Source organism: Choloepus didactylus, chromosome 21 (assembly GCF_015220235.1).
Source record: "Choloepus didactylus isolate mChoDid1 chromosome 21, mChoDid1.pri, whole genome shotgun sequence".
NCBI classification, from domain to species: Eukaryota; Metazoa; Chordata; class Mammalia; order Pilosa; family Megalonychidae; genus Choloepus; species Choloepus didactylus.
Genome location: NC_051327.1, coordinates 36,496,541 through 36,513,716, shown reverse-complemented (window position 1 = coordinate 36,513,716; position 17,176 = coordinate 36,496,541). Strand labels below are relative to the sequence as shown.

The window sequence follows — 17,176 nt, the reverse complement described above, 5'->3', positions numbered from 1 at the left end:
CCACCATCGACTCTTACCGCCGCCAGTTGAGCCTCCTCCGTTTTCCGAGGCTCTGCGAGGGCAGGGCCATCTCTTACTCTTCAGCAGACTGGCTTGGAGCTTGTTAGAATGCAGAGTGTCAGGCCGGCCCCAGACCTCCCGAATCAGACTCTGCATTTTAACAAGGTCCCCGGCGAGCCCAGGCTCCTCTGCAGTTTGAGAAGCCCTGGGGCTGAACATTGACCACCCGTGCCTCACCCCTAGTTGGCAGTCCATGTTCCCATAACGAGCAGCTTTTCCCTTGTGTTCTAGGCCTGGTGGGTAGGAGAAGTGTCTTTTGGGGACATCTGGAGAGTATGCTCCAGCAGCATGAATTGTACCGAAATCAGTGATGCCACCTATCAAGGTGAGTGTGACTGAGTGAAGCTGGGATCGAGAAGCTTCCCGTCTTCGCCCCCAGCCTACCAGGTGGGCTGTCTGACTCGGCACGGTGCAGGCTGGAGCAGGGGGCAAGCCGGAGACGGGGGGGCTCTGGGGGAGCCAGAGGCAGGGTAGGCACTGCCTCCAGCCGTGGTGGGCCCTGCCCCTCTCTCATTCTTGGCAAAGAAGAGCGTCTGTTCCTCACCCTTTCTACAGATTCAGCTTCTTCTAGAATTTTCTCCCCCCTCCTCTTTGATCCAAGCCTTGCCTGGAAGGAGATGCAGAGACAGACACTCTGGTCATTTCCCACCCCCATCTTGGCCCCTTACTGAGGCTGGAGCCACCGGGCTGGGCTCTGCTCCCTTTCTGAGCCCTGTCACCTCTGACGGGCCATTTAAGCTCGCAGAATCTCAGTTCCCTGAGCTGTAAAATGGAGGCAATGATGACTCCACTCACAGAGCTGAAGCGGGTGACAGGGCTTGGTAAACACGGAAAATCCTCCTTGAAAGCATGCTGACTGCTCTCGAGCATTGTGAGGTGGGGGTTCTGTTTTCCATGAAAGGAGTTGCAGGTGTCATAGACCCCGTGGAAGGGGGCCTGATAAAATACAGGATGCACAGTTAAATTTGAATATTTGTGGGTTTTTTTTTCCCTGCCAAATCTGACAACCTATTTGGGGAATAAGAGACCCTTCTCACCAGGTCCTGAAGTCTCACCTGCACTCAGAACAATATCAGTATTAATAAAGCATGCAAACTGCCAATAGACGACACCATTGACCGCAGGCTTGCAGCTGGCACTGGGCTAAGTAAACCCTTTATACACGTGATCTCGGAGCCCGGTCCAGCAGGGACTGTTAGCCCCGTTTTAAGATGGGGAAACAGGCACCCAAAGTCACCTAGCCTGGAGCAAATATTGGAGCCAGGATTCTGGTCTGGATGGGATCAGCCCCCAAGCCTGCAGTGGCTCCCACCTCCCCTCCCGGCTCTGTGTACTTGCCAGGGTAGCCTGTCCTTGACCTTGGGAACTGCCAGTCTTCTCCATGCTCTGCAAGCCCCACCTGCCGGGTCAGCTGGGAGAGCTTGCTTTGCTTCCTGGCAGTTTCTTCAAGCCTCTCTCACTTGGGTTCCACACCCCACACGTGCCACTATTTATTGACCCGTGATTTTTCTTTTTAAAATAGGCTTGGCAAACTAACGGGCCACATTCAGCCGAGGCCTGCGTTTGTATGGCTCATGAGCAAAGAGAGGTTCTTACATTTTAAAAGGATTATAAAAGCAAAACAAAACAACAGACTGTAGGCTCACAAAGCCTAAAATTTTGCTTCAATTTTTATTTATTTTTATCAAGGTAAAATTCATATATCATAAAATTATGCATTTTAAATCACATAATTCCGTGGTATTTCGTACATTCCTACAGTGTTGTACAACCACCACCTCTACCTAGTTCTAAAACATTTTTATCACCCCTAACTCCCAGGAACCTCAAACCCATTAGTGGCCACTCCCCTTTCCTTTCCCAGCCCCCCAGTCCCTGGACACCACAAATTGGCTTTTGGGTTCTATAGATTTGCCTGTTCTAGAGAGTTCATTAAGTGGAATCACACAGTGTGGCTTTTTGCATCTGGCTTCTTTCACTTGGCATCATGATTCGAGAGTCATCCACACTGTAGAGGGCATCAGCGTAAAAGTTTGCCAACCCCTACTTTAAAACAGCTCACATTTCCCCTATGTAAATTTATTTCAAAGGGAACTATATCTCCCTGCCATAATCAGTGAGCTGGTATGACTTGCTCTAAAAGAAGGAAAACTTGAAAAAGAAATACTACCCTGAAAACCAAATGATGTGAGTAAATTCTAGCCGGACACGCCTGCCTCCCAAAGGCTTATTGCTGGTTCCCACCTTGCTAAAGTCCAGCAATCCCAAAACGGATGTTAGCAGGCGGGATAGAAGTGCTGAAGCACTGAGTGGAGAGCACCTCCTTGAGGTCGTTAAAGAATTTAAGGAAGTGCAAGTGAACATCCCCCTCATGAAGTGACTTTGTTGTTTGGTGCCCTCATTGGTTGCCACCTAAACTAATAGCTTGTGTCACATCCCACACACTCCTCAACTGCCAGAAACTCTTCTAAAAAAAAGGATCCATCTTTCCCCCCTAAAACCGTGTTTCCCATATTTGCCCCATCATCCAAGTCTCCTGGGGTCCTTGCTAAAATAGCCGCTTCCTGGCGCTCACCCCAGAGCGAGTGCATCAGAACCTTTTGGGAGAGGCCCAGGAATCTGTATTCTTAACAAGCCCCAGGTGATCCCTGGGCTCAGGCCCGTTTGGGAAGCACTGCTGTAAGCCAGCGGGTCCCATCCCGGGCTGCATGTTGGAAGCTTTAAAAACCACTGGTGTTCATTCCCACGCCAGAGATTCTGATTTTATTTTGCCTGGATGCAGACTGGCAGGATTTTTTTCTTTTTTTCTGGAGCTATAATCTCCATACAAGAAAACATACACTTCTTAAGCTCAGTGAGCTTTGACAATTGCTTTCACCATGTGTATCGGAAACAAGATGGAACATTCCCACCACCCCCTCTCCCCAGGGAAACCACTTTCTGACCTCTGTCCCCCCAGCTTACTTTTGCCTGTTCTTGGACTTCACATCAGTGAAGTAGCCCACGAGGTGTGTGTGTTTGTGTGTGGAGAGCTCTGGCTTCTTTCACTCACGGTAAGGAGTGGCGTGGGGCAGGGGGAGAGGGTTGGTGGCCCCAGGTGATGTGCATGTGCTATCAGAATGCTCTCAGCATTTCCTTACGTACTTCCAAATTACACGTCCCTCTGGTTTCAGGCAAAATGGCAAAAACCTAAGAAAGAAAAAAGGTACAAAGCTTTGTCCGTAGGCTTCCTCTGCAGCTTGGGGCACCACACCTCCCCCCACCTTTGACAAACAACCAACACCTGCCCAGGACTCGCTCTCTCCCACGACCCTTTAAAGACCTTCCCTAGATGAATTTGGGTCACTTTCCCAACCCGGTGAGGGGGGAACTATTAGTCTCCCCATTTTGCAGATTTGGAAACTGCAGCGTGGGGGCAAGTGGCTCCACAGCCTGCGGCTGCCCACCTGGCTGCACCTTCTCCATGCAGCTTCAGCTGCGTCCTGCTCCCCACGCAGCACCCACCCCCGGAGACTGCCTCCTTGCTCCAAACTTCTCTGTACTGAGCCCTGAACCCTCACGCCCCAGCCAGCCCCGGTGTCAAGATCTGATCTGTTAAGATCTGTTAAAGCTGATCCGAACAAAAGTAACACACCTGCTCCTTTCCTAAGCGGAGCTCCTGGGGATAAGCCTGTTAGATCTAGCACCGCATGGTCCGCAGAGCGCTTTCTGATCCATGCGTGACCTCGCTGCCTCGCGCAGCCCCAGGAAGAGTGCAGATGGTGGCACTGGCTCTGTTTCCCAGATAAGGAAGCCGAGGATGCTCCAGTCAAGTGCGCGATGTTGCCTAGAGGGAGGGAGGGTCTGGAAGGCTCCTCGGCCGCCCTGGGTCAGTCCCTTGGGCTTTGGCCGCCGGTCACCCCCACGTGGACTGTAGACCCCGGGGGCCCGGCAGGCCCGCGCCCTCAGCCGCACGCCCTCGCCCTTCCCCGCAGGTTTCTCCACGCTGCAGGCCGTCCAGGCCTTCATGATCCTCGCCACCACCCTCTGCTGCATCGCCTTCCTCATCTTCATCCTCCAGCTGTTCTGCCTCGAGCAAGGGGAGAGGTTTGTGCTGACCTCCATGGTCCAGCTCCTGTCGTGTAAGTAAACGAGGGGCTCCCGGACGAGCGCTCCGTTGGGGGACGGCAGGTGAGCCCTGGGGAAGGAGGTGTTGGCCGCTAGGACCTGGGAACGAGTTTGGATTTCCTTAGCGGGTCAGGGATGGTGTCCCCGAAGACTCGGTGCCTGGCTGGGGTCGGTGGGGCAGGTAGGAGCTGTCTTCGCAACGAGGGGTGGGAAGGGGGCTCCGGGCAGAGGGTGGCTGGAGGGTAGAGGTGGGGGAGCGTGGCCGGAGCTGGGGAGGGAGAGGCCGGTGGGGCCAGACCCCGTCTGGTCTTGTAGCCAGGGAAAGGATCTGGGGTCTTTGTCCAAAGCCAGCGGGAAGCCACCGGCAGGTTTTAGGCTGGGAAGGGCTGAAGTCCCACTTTGGGCCAGGTGTGCACAGTCTGCTGGAGATGAAACACAGCGCCAATCCTAGAGGAGTTTAAAGAAAAAAGATGTCTTGGGCCACTTTTTTCTGCTTATGAATTTTAGAAAGGCTGAAACTGGATGAAGATGACTTAGGATACAATATGATCTTTTTTCTTTTTCTTTTTTTTTTTTCTTTTTTGGTCTTTCAGTAAGGATTTAAAACTTTCTGATGACAAAATCTTAGAAGCCTCTTCCATGGCTTTCATTTGGGTAATGGGTAGCTTGTTGGGCACCTGTAGCTGGGCTACGTCTTACTCTAACTACCACCTTGTCCCAGCTTTCTACCCCCACCCGGCCACCCCCCAGGCTCCACTGGAGTTGAGTCCCAACCTGCCATGGTCTGGGCACGTCAGCAGCGCTCGAGGGTGTGACCGGCTCATCCTGGTTTGCCCAGGACTGTCCCAGTTTTAAAACTGAAAGGCCCATATCCCAGGAACCCCCTCAGTCCTGGGCAAACTGGGACAGCTGGTCACCTCCAGCTCCGCTGCAAGGCCTGGGCACCCCATATAGAGAGTAGCCCTAACCGCTGGGTGATTTTTAATTTGTTCTTGCGGAGAATTCAGTGAGGTAGCGGGGAGGTGTGTGCTCTCCACCCTTCCTTTACTTTCTGGGTATCAACATGTTGGAGGCATGGACACCCCACTACTTACCCCCAAAGGCATGTGAATCCTTTTACTTTAACGTGCAGGGAGGGGAGTTGGCAGCCACCAATGGAAATTTATTTTCTGTCACTGTCTCCATTTACCCACTCATCTGTAAGGCAATATAGTCAGAACCCACTACCCAGCCTATGTAGGACAGTTCCCCTTATTTGGATAAAAGGGTATCTCCTTTCCCTTCTCTAACATCTCCTTCTCCCCAACTCTTTTCACCATTTTCTCCTGCTGCCCCACACTTGCAGAGTGTTTAGGTGCCATACCCTCCAGGGATTTTCAGGCGCAAACAACAGATACTCTTAACGGACGTAAGAGATGGGTTCTGGGGTAGCTCACACGCATTAAAGGAAAGCTGAAGGACCAGGTCTTGGAAAGAGGATTCCCGCAGTCGCTGCTCCAGGGAGACACTGTTGGAATCCAGGAGCTCTAACAGTGTCACTTTGCCCTAGATTCAGATGTCTAAGAATACGCGTGTGGCAGAGAGGGTCTTATGCACCCAGCCCCTGGCCAGTCCCTTTAAAACTGTCTGAGTGGGATGGGGTTGGCCCCCTCGGGAGAATTAGGGCACCTGACTTCATCCAATCTCATACAAATGTCTGTGAATTTCAGATCTGCAAGTGTTTTAATTAGGACATTTTTTTTTACTGCAAGTAGCAGAAAATCCAATTAACAATGACTTCAGCCATAAAGATTTTTCTTTTTAACATAACAAGCATTCTGGAGGTGGAAGGCACCAGAGTTGCTTTGGCAGCTCAGCAGCATCATCGAGAACCCCTGTTCCTTCCAGCCTTCTATTCTAACATCTTCAAGGTGTCGGTAACACATGCCCTCAAAAAGGCTGCTGCAGCTCCAAACATTCCATCCTAACACGACAGTATCTAAAGAAATAAGCAAGTGAAAGAATGCACAGCAGCAAAAAAAAAAATGCTTTCTCATCCCTCATTTCTCTCCATTTGGCAAGGAATAAAATTTTTCATGGAAGAATTTTCTGTGGCCGGAACTGGGACACATACAGTTCCATAAATCGTAACATGCAAAGAGGAATGGGATAGCCAGGGTTGGCTTAGATCAGGGGTTGGCAGATATAGCCTGCCAGCTGTTTTCGTAAATAGAATTTTACTGGCACACGGCCATGCCATTTGTTTATATATTGGCAGTGGCTGCTTTTACGCTGCAATGGCAGAGTCGAGTCGTGGTGGCAGAGTCGAGTCATGGTGGCGCACTGGGCCAAAAATATTTTCTATCTGACCCTTTGCCGAAACAGTCTGACCCGTTGTGAGGTCCCTCGGGGCTGGGTGAGTGATGCCCAAACCAAATTGGATTCAGCTCTCAGGGCTGAGGAGAAGAGCAACATTCTGCCACAGAATATGATTGCACTTTCTCTTAAAGACTAAAGTAAATACCTGATAAGAGTAAACATTAAGCTTGTCCTCGACTCAGGTCACGTGCCTGTGGTGTGCCGTGGCCCGTGAGTTATTTGTGCCCTTGCTTTCTCTCCCCAGGCCTGTGTGTCATGATCGCGGCCTCCATCTACACGGACCGGCGCCAGGACCTTCACGACAGCAACTGGGAGCTGTACACCTGGGATGGCGGCTACGGCTACGCCTTCATCCTGGCTTGGGTGGCCTTCGCCTTCACCCTCATCAGTGGCCTCATGTATCTAATACTGAGGAAGCGCAAATAAAACCCCGCAAGCCAGGTGCTTTCACCACAGTCCAGAATCCACATTCAAATAACCGTTTTGTATATAATAATTTTTTTGGTGTTTTTTTCTAGCAAACATATTGTTTCCTTTAAAAGCCAAAAAAGTAAAAAGAAAAGAAGAGAAGAGTTTTTGCATTCTTGAGATCAGAGAATAGACTCTGGAGGCTGGTTCCGAACTCCCTTCCCGCTGAACGTTCCATCAAGGCAAAGCCACAGAAATCCAGTTGATCAGCAGGAGGTTTCTTAGCCATGGGGATGTGACGAGAGACTAAGAACGCCAATCGGGGACACAATCCCCCAGGTCTCGGCCGGGCCACGCCCCTCCTCACCCCAGCTTCCCTCTCCTGAGCTCTCTGTCCGTGGTGGGAAGTGGGGTGAGGAGAGGTCTGGGTGATGGGTGAAGCCTGCTCAGATGTTAGCCCAGGTTCCCTGTGAGAACTGGGTGAAGCCCCCTGTGTTCTGCCGTCTCCAAACCACAGTCGCAGCCCTCGCGTGATGCCCCAGACACAGATGGAAAAAGTGCCACCCAAATTTGCTGACCTAGTTGCCTGCCTGCCAGCTGGGGATCAGATTTAAGCTTATCCCAACACAGAGTCTCAAAATGTGACCCCCACAGCAGCTTTTAAAATGCAGGCCCTTGGGTGCATCTGAATCCGAGTCTTCGGGCAGGGCCTGGGAATCTGCCTTTCTAACAAGCCGCGGGTGATGCTTAGGGGCGAGAAATTGGGGGACCCCAGTCCCGGGGCCAGGGGAGCAGAGCTGCCTCACGAACCTCACAGGTCACATTACATGGAGATGAGAAGTGGGTCCGGACCCCACCACGGGTCAACACCGTGGCCTCCATCAGCTCTTGATTCTTCACTCTCTTCCACAGCTGCTGATGTCTGGGCCACCCCAACTCCAGTCCCTGCCATGCACCCCAATGGCCAGGCACCCTGGCAGGGGCAGCCCCTTCCCACCCTAACTCGGAAGACCTCTGCCCTCTTACTGCCCTGCACGCTAAGGCTGGCTGACTTCCAGTAACCCCTCTCTCTGGAGCCTCAGGGGACCCATCCACCATTCGCTCATTCATTTGTCAACATAAATTATTGAGTGCTTGCTGCGTGTCTCTCTCCTCATGGGGGTCATGGCCCTAGTGGAGGAGACAGACTACAAACTGCAAATAATTTACAGGCTGCAGAGAACACAACCAAGGATTCAAATTAGAGGCCCGTAGGGTGGGAGGGAACCTGCTCTGTGTGTGCCTATGTTTAAATGTTCCTGGAGGCATTTAGATCCGTTAAATACAGCGCTATTCAGCTCTTGCAGGTGGCATTTATTGGGCAGTACCCATCTGCTTTACACCTGAAGAACCCTTACTTCCAGGAGGGTTCCACGGTCTTGACAGCAAACAAAGCCGCAAGACCATCCCATGGAGCCGTGGTTCTGAAACTTAAGTGGGCACAAGTGCCCTTCGGAAGAATCCGACTCAGCAGGGCCTGGGCAAAGCCTGGGAACATGAACGGGCACCCCAGCCAATTCCAGGACTCTACTGAGAAATACGGCTTCGGGGAGTTGGTCTTTAGGTATGAAAGCCCTATTAGGTGTGTGGCAAAGCGGGTGACCCCGGAAAATGCCCCATGGAGGCAGCTCTCGGCACCTCGCCGCCTTTTCCCACTTGTGTTGCGCGTGCTGCTGGGAGGTGTGTGTGTGTCCGCGTGTGCTCTGTCCCCCTCTCGGCCCTGGTGCCCTTTGCATGCTGGTGCACTTGACCTTCTGCTAAGTGGATCGATGAATTGCCATCAGCCCGGTTCCGGCAGAACGAGGAAGACATCTGGCTTGAGCAGTTTTAGGACCACCAAGGACACATTTTTAATGCAGAATTGGGTTTTCTCTTTCTTCTTCATCCACCTGCTCATTCATTCATTCATTCATCATTTTCAACAAATAGTCCTGAAAGCTTACTCTGTTCTGGGTGTGGTGTACTCTGCTCCAGGCGTGGCGTGAGGCTCTGAAAATACAGGGGTGGGCAGTCCAGAGAGCCCTCCTGCCCTGGGGGATGTGCAGCCTCTGAGGCGGGACCCCTCCTCTGGAGAGGCAGCCAGTGACGGGGGGCAGAGGCAGGACAAACGCACCGCCTGGACAGAACACTGTCACTCGCTGGGGTTGGCAGGATTCTGCCTGAGCCTCATGGGGGAAGCTGGGGCTCAAGAGCCCCCAAGCTTTCTACCCAGGTGGCTTTTCTATACTTTTCCAGGAGTCACAATGGAAACAAAGACAAACAAAAAGTCCCTTAGAACCAGAGGTCTGGAAAGCCAAACCTCCAAGCAATGCATGAATTCCTTTCACAAATACCCAAACATTTTCTGTTGCAGACAGTTTGAAATTACCCAGTGGCTTTTCCTGGCTGGTTGCCACATGTATTTGGGAAGTGGAGTAAAAGGCAACAGCATCTGGGAAGAAATATCTAAGCCTTCTCACTTGTAGGAAGGATCAGCCCTTACTTGATGCTTATTATCAGATATTCAAGAACAACAACAACAAAAATTAGCTGAGACACCCAAGAAGGAAATATTAGGACCAACCATATTATTTTACTCTGGTAACAACTGTATTTGGAGGAACTGTAGTTTGCGCATTTTAGGACATTTTTATAAAGAAGTACTGTAATTCTTTTGTGAAAGGGCCACGTAACGGAGATAGGCTAGACTGACGCGTTTGGTTATTGGCATTAAAATGGCATTGGGTCTCTTCAAATGGGTTTGGAGAATGCTCTGTGTGAATTATGTATATACACATACCTGAATACAGGACAAATGCAGACCTCCCCCATTCCTACACTGTGTCACCGGTCACTTACCTGTGTACACTTCCCTAGGTCTTAGGAGGCTCTGTATTAACTGATCATGAAGAAACCCAGAACCCCCGGCCTGTCATAAACACACTAAACCCCAGATCCTAGATGGACGCTGTATCATAGTTTACAACCTGCCTGCGTGGGGAATTACTAAACTTGCTAATAGTATAAAGGTCACTTACGATATAGAAATTGTACAATTTTGTATATTGGGAGGCAGTGGTGATGGGGAAAGACTTGGGAAAGGCCTAGAAGTTAAATCTGAATCTTGGTTTGGGGACTAATGTGATTTCAGAGTAGTTAGATTCTTTTTACTTAATGTGCTTTTAAAATAGTCCATTTTTTATGTTTTGTATAATCAGAAACTGTACATGAAAAATAAAGTTGAAAAGCAAATTGCCTGGAGAAACAGACTGTAATGTTCCCAGTGTGATACCATCTAGGGTCAGTGCCGGCAAGCAGGGGGAGAACACACTGGGTGGCAGGGGCCACTCGGATTTCTGAGGAGGACACAGCAAACACCTGATGAGTGACAAATCGCCATAGGACTGTCCCTCTGTTTCCTTAACACCAGCTTCACGGACGACCAGCCCACGCGTCACACAGGACCCCATGCTGCGGAGGCCCCACGCCTGCCGGGGGGATCTGCTGGTGCCGACGTGAAACTTTTCATATTTGAACAAGCCGCCCCATGTTTTCATTTTGCACTGGGCCCCGCAAACTATGGAGCCACTCCTGTTCTTCCGTTTGTGGTTAATAAAGACTCTGCTTTAAAGGGTGGGATGATGATGAAAATCAGACTGTCTATAGCACACTCTGCTGAAAAATGAAATTGGGGGTGGTGGAGAGGAAAAGATCTTTGGTTTTTGACCAAGAAATGCCAAAAACAGTAAAAGCTGTCTGTTTCGGAACCACACTTCTTGCTTCTACACTGGGGTTGCAAACTAAAACCTCCAGGGGACCAATATCGTATTTCTGTTTCTAGTTTTATTTTTGTCCATGTGGCAGGTGGATGGTGGTCACCCCAGAGAAGTCAGTTTTACATTCCTTCCATTCAGGAACTCAGCCTGTCATTCATCCAACAAATATCCGTTCCAGCTATGGCACAGGCTGTGCTCCTTGTTGGGTACATCATGATAAACTCAGTCTCTGCCGGATCTAGACTATTCTAGTCCCAGTTTCAACTTTCCAGGAGTTAAATTCTGATTGGTCTATCTTGGGTCATGGACCCATTCATTGTTGCTCCAATAACTTGACTGGAGTAAGGGGGATGTCAAATTATATAAACATAGATAGCAGAGGGCTGAATCCTGTGGAAGTTTGCACAAAAAGGGGCCGGGAAGACACTCCAAATGGGAGATCTCTTGGTCTAATACAAGAGTTGGCAAACTAGGGCCCATGGGCCAAGACTAGCCTGCCACTTGTTTTCGTTTGGCCTATGCACTAAAAATGATTTTTACATTTTTCAATGGTTGGGGAAAAAATGAGAAGAATAATAATACTTTGTGACACGTAAGAATTATATGAAATCCAAATTTCAGTGTCCATAAATAAAGGTTTACTGGAACACAGTCACAGCCCTTTGTTTACGTATCATTTATGGTCACCTTCACGCTGCAACGACAGAGTTGCGACTGAAGTCCTACAGCCTGCAAAGCCTGAAATATTTGCTCTCTGGCCCTTTGCAGAAGACGTCTGCCAACTCCTGGTCTAATCAAACAAGAATGGACTTGGCTTTTCCTGTTTCTCTTTCAGGAATGAGAAGAACTTTCCCAGAAGATCTTTAGCAAACTCTTCTGATGTCTTATTGGCCACATTTTCTTCTTTAACCCCATCACTGGCACAGATCATGAAATGACCATGATTAGCATTGATCTCTAAGCATCCTCTCCGAGGGGCAGATCTCCAAACCACACTCCTGGAAAGAAGAGGGGACTGACTGCTGGGGAGGCAACCCATGGTGTCGGCTACAGTCCATCCCTTTGCCCAGCACCCACACACAACTTTAGTTCCATATTTACACTTTAAAATTCTTTTTGGACATTCAGGAAAAGAACTAACCCCTTTCCTGGAAGGACACAGCCCTGAGTCTCAACCAGTTATCACTTCCAGCTCCCAGAGCAGGGTCTCTGGTGAGTGGCTCCTCACAGCCCAGTGACCCATGGCTGAATGTTAATCCATCCACTCCCAAATGTAGCCAATACATAAGGGGGGATAGGGAACGCTCCCTTTTGGAATAAAGATGAGCAGAATGAATAACAGTGCCCAGTGGCCACTGCTAATGCCCAGATTCTCTGCTTTTTTTGTGAAAACCGAGGACTCCTTCCATGGTGGAGGAAGGAGGTCCATGGCTGGTTAACCCATGGCCCCCGGCTCTGCAGTGGGATGACCTCCTTGTCCACCATTCTCCATGGCCTAAGATGGGCAGGGAGGAGGCTGAGTGCCGCAGGGCTACCTCAGGCTTGGGAAGTCGCGGGCCAATCTCAGTCACAGATGGGTTTTCTTTGGCCTTGCAAGGCCAAGCCAGCCAAAGATCTTGTCTGGATGTAATTTTTGAGCCTACGAATTTGTCTCCTAGCCCCATGCCTCCATGCTCTGCTGCAGCCTTGTGCAGGAACTTGAGGCCTTCCTCTCTGAGGCATCTCCCTAGGCTGGTTGCTCTGTCTGGTGAAGCATGCTGGAGGATCGGACACATCTTTTTCTGTAATCCTATAACTCTTATCTTCTGCTTAGCTTTTTGCCTCCCCACTGCTGAGCCTTAGTTGAGAGCAGGGCTTGGCAAAAGATAGACTTGCTGGCCAAAGGTCTGTTTTTTCATGGTCCATGAGTAAGAATGGGGTTTCATTTTTAAATAGCTGTTTTTAAAAAATGCAAAGAAGAGAAATGCAGAGAACTCATATGGCCACAACACCTAAGATATTTATTGTCTGGCCCTATACAGAAAAAGTTTGCCGGCCTGGTTTAGATTTTGACTTGCCCGTCCCTACAAATCTCCAAATCATTGGATTTTCCATCAGTTTAGATAGCAGGCCTCAGGCATCAAGAATCTCAGCAAAGCCATATTTTCTTTCCTTTTTGCTATCAGATAGACCACTTTTGCCTGACTTTCTTGTAGGATCTTACTGAAGACTGTAAGAATATGTCTATTCAAAAGAAAAGTGTACATTACTAAAGTAAGCTAAAGACCAGCATCACTTTCATATGAATTGGATCATTGAATGTCATTCTCATGAAAACCCTGTCAAGTCGAGAGGGCAGACGCTGGCATGCCCATTTTATTGGTGGGAAAGTGATGAGAAAAGCAATTAGGCTCAGCAAGAAGGCAAAGCCATTCCTCTTGGTCTCTCTTCTCCCAAGAAGCCGCCTCCTTTGACAATGTCAGACACTTCCAAGGTGGCAGTGGGTGGGTCAGCCACTGCTGCATAACAAACAAACTGCGACACCTCGGTGTCTTGCCCACGTGTCTGGGATCAGTTGGAGGTAGGACTACGTAGCTCTGCTGATCTTGGCTGCGCCTGGTCACAAGCCTAGGTTATCGGCTGGTCAGGCGGCCTCAACTGTGACAACTGGGGCAATGTGGCCCTGCCCCATCTGTCTCCCCTACTCCAGCAGATTGTCTCAGGTAAGCGTTCATGGCGACATCAGAGACTGAGGAGAGCCAGCAGAAACACACAGTGCTCTTAAAGGGGGAGGCACGGAATAGCGACGCCATCACTTCTGCTCCCTTCTAGTGGACAAAGGAGATTACAAGACCTTACGCAGAGTTTAGGGGATGGGAAATAGACCCTTTCTGTTCATGAGAGGAGCTACAAAATCCCTGTATGGAGCATGGGGGTGGGGATGAAGAACTGAGGCCATTAATTTAATCTACTTCATCAGGCTTCCAGGTAGGGTCTAAAATAGGGAGTTGGTGTGTGTTGCAAAGCAATCGAGCCATTTGAGGGCATGGATGAGACACTCATGAAAATGCAGATTCCAGACCTATGAAATCTCTCGCCCAGAAATGTGAATTGTATGAACATTTCAGATGATTTGGATGGTCACAAAAGTCTGCAAACCACCATTTAAATGGATCAGACCTTGTATATGTACGTCATTCTGCTTGTTCTCACTTTACATTTGGAGGCAAGCTCTGGAACAAAAAATACTCCATATGTAGAGATAGGATACAAATCTCTACTCCTCCAAAACAAGTATCCCCAAGTCATCCTGCTTCTAGTGCATTTGCTTTATGAACGACAGGTCAAGTGTCCAGAAAGTGAAAGAGCTGGTAATACTATCACCCCCTAGTGGTGAAGTGTGGCAACGCAACATAGCAATAAAACAGAAGCAATAGTTTCACACACACTTCAGCCAAAAACACAGCTGATAAAAGCGAATGTGAGTTATTCCCCCATTACTTTAGATTTTTTAAATCTATCACTATACAGACAATGCTGTGTATGCATTTTCATTGTTCTCTATTTTATTAACTTTTAGCCATATGATTTTTGTATTCTTTTTTTTTTCCAGTTAGTAGAATATTACTACATTGATTTACAGTTTGCAACTGGATTTCAGCATAGAATTTACTATTCTTACACGAGCAAAATAATATATTCTCAGTACAAAGCCATTTTGAAGTCATTTTTGAATAGACATATTATGAAAATAATTTGTGAATATTTTCGGTCAAAATTTTTCCCGGCAAGAGCTTGATGTTATATACCTGTGGGGAACAGCTCCTTGGCCTCGGCACAATTGACATTGGGAGGTGGACTTTGCTGTGGGGGGCTGTCCCGTGCATTGCAGGATGCTTGGTAGCATCCCTGGTCCTGCCCTGCCCTCCCCTGCCCCGTGCCCCAAGCCCTGACGACCAAATGTTCTTGGTTGAGAACCACTTTTGTAGGGTTTTATGTGCCAGTAAATATGGTGTTTGGCATCAATGAAGAGTGTGCTCCACTGGGGGCTGTTGGACGTGCCAGCAGGTGACTGGCCCACTCAGACAGTGGCTAACCCAAAGCAGCTCCCACCCACCAGGAGAGAAACAGCTCAGAGCCGGTGGCTGTCTACCCCCCATGGCCCCTGGCTTATGTCTGAACACACAAGAGGACAGCATAGGATGTTCCTGGTCTGTCGGGGGTAGAATCACATTCCCCTCAAAATGCATGTTCAGGCCCCAACTCCTGGTGCTATGTGTGTGAACTCATTTGTAATTAGGACCTTTGAAGTCCTTAGAAGTCCCCGTGAGCATGTTGAAGATACAGGTTCCTGGGCCTCACCCCACACCTAGAATCAGAACTTCAAGGGATGGGGCCCCACAATCTGCCACGTTAATGAGCAACTGCGAACACTTCAAGGGGTGCTTCACCCTGGAAACCAGGCCAGGGAGCCCAAATTAGAGGGCAGCTATGGGCCCAGCCACCTCTCTGTTGGCTGCCTTTTTTGCTTTGCTGGGCATAATAAATACAGTGGACCCCCAAGGTGGTTTGAAAATACAAGGACTCGACTTCAATATGTAGTCCAGCCCCAAATGACAGACTCAAAAAGAAAGGTAATCTCACATCCCATTCGTGGTTCACAGATTTTCAAAGTACATATTAATCACTTCAAAGTGGGTATTTATTGCTGTTTTGGCTTTCTAGTATCTAGCCCCCCTTCCTTCGGTAACAGCATCCCAAATTCCTTCTGCGAGGTATCTCTTTCTCCCGGGCTGCAGGCCATTGCCCTGCTCCAGACCAATCGCTGCTCTCTCCTAGACTCTCTCCTGAGCTAAACGGGATGAAGTGTGCATGGAAAACCCAGGTGGAGTTCGTTCCCTCCAGCAGCTGCATCCTGCCGAGCCGCCGCATCAGCCCTGAGAGTCCCGTTTGCTCCTTTCGGAGCCTCCTCTAGCTTACACGGAGATCCTGCAGTACACCCTATGTCCTTCCAGTAAACTCCTCCGCTGCTTAAGTTAGGTCCCCTTGACAACTCGGAAGTTTCTCTCTCTCATCCGTCTATGTCTGCAAGTTGGTGCAATGTTCTGGAAACCTAGGGCCTGTTTTTATCTCTCAAAGAGAGAGGGACGGGTGAAGCGGAGGAGATACATGAGTGATTTCTATGCAATTCATTTTGCTACGTTCAACTAGGTCCATCGGAAAAGCTTTACATTTTCATCACGGACAACATAGACTAAACTGCTTCTGTAGTCTCATTTAGATTTGAGTCTCTTTCCACCTGTGTTGGACTCTCAGCTTAAGCTAATTGCTTTTAATCTACATCATTCAATTCCAATTTGATGAAAAGATGAGTGAAGAGAGGAGAAAAGTTTTGCCTGATGATAAAGTACACAAGCCAGGGCTTTTGTTTCCAAGTGGACCTGAAGCCCTGGAATCCAGAACACAGCAGGAAGGGCTTTTGACTCTAAATTTAGAAAAGCGATGGACTTGCAAGGCAAAGCCAATTAAAATATGAGTATGGAAGCTAAGAATCAAAATCAACTGGGACTCATTGAGGTGGCCTGGGAAGAAGGAACCAAATTGGATTTAGGTATGAGCTCAAAGGCTTGCTACACTGGCACATTTTGAATATGCTATTTACTAGGATTGCGAAAATCAATTGGTTCAACACTGGAAAGGATAAAAAGCGGATATAATTCAATTTCAAAAAGTGGCGAAGAGGCACTACTGCCACCTCATGGCCAGTTATCAAAATGGTTTGTTCAGGTCCGTTAAGAGTAAAATTCCTACGTTCAATCTAGGAAGGTAAAACACACAAACTTTCCAACCCCTCAAGAGTTGGCCTGGTTCACTTGCTATAGATCAGGAATATATACATTTATATGTTAAGTCTTGATTACTAAACAAAACTATTTTGGGCGGCTGGTCAGATAAAAGTTGCTTTCTTTTAAAATCAGATTATTTTCCAAAGCAGATAAATAATTCCAGTGATATTTTTCTGTGCTAATTCTACATTTTCTTCTCCTATGTTATTTGCTTCTGGAAGAAGAAGGGTGTGCACATTTATTTTGCCCCTCTTAGTTGCCTTCCACTTGTGTTGGATTTTCAGTGTAAGCTAATTGGTTTTAATCTACAATTAAAAGCCTTGGGGAAGATTAACTGAACCCCGGGCCCAGGGTATGGTATGTGCACTGCAGATTACCTGCAAAGTACTTATTCTTCATCCCCCCTGTCCCTGGATGGCACTTCTCCCACTTGCCATCTTGTCCTGACCACTGCAATACATATTTTATTTTTTTTTTATTAGAGCAATTGTAGAAAATTATAGAAAAACATCATGCAAGAAGCACAGAGTTCCCTTATACACCCCTCTCACATACACAGTTTTCTCTATTATTAACACTTTGAACTTGTGGTACCTTTGTTACAACTGATATTATAAATACACT

At 48.6% G+C, this 17,176-nt stretch overlaps 1 protein-coding gene across 2 annotated transcripts in view; it reads left to right on the top strand.

Annotated features, from left to right (window-relative positions):
* Positions 1-11,382, top strand: part of EMP2 (epithelial membrane protein 2) — a 38,771-nt gene extending 27,389 nt beyond the window's left edge. For both annotated transcript variants that reach the window (XM_037814649.1, XM_037814650.1), the window contains 3 exons: positions 292-385; positions 4,035-4,181; positions 6,770-11,382. In XM_037814649.1, coding sequence (XP_037670577.1) covers positions 292-385; positions 4,035-4,181; positions 6,770-6,951 — 423 coding nt within the window. In that variant the 3' untranslated portion in view covers positions 6,952-11,382. The remainder of the gene's footprint in view (positions 1-291; positions 386-4,034; positions 4,182-6,769) is intronic.
* Positions 11,383-17,176: the final 5,794 nt, after the last annotated feature.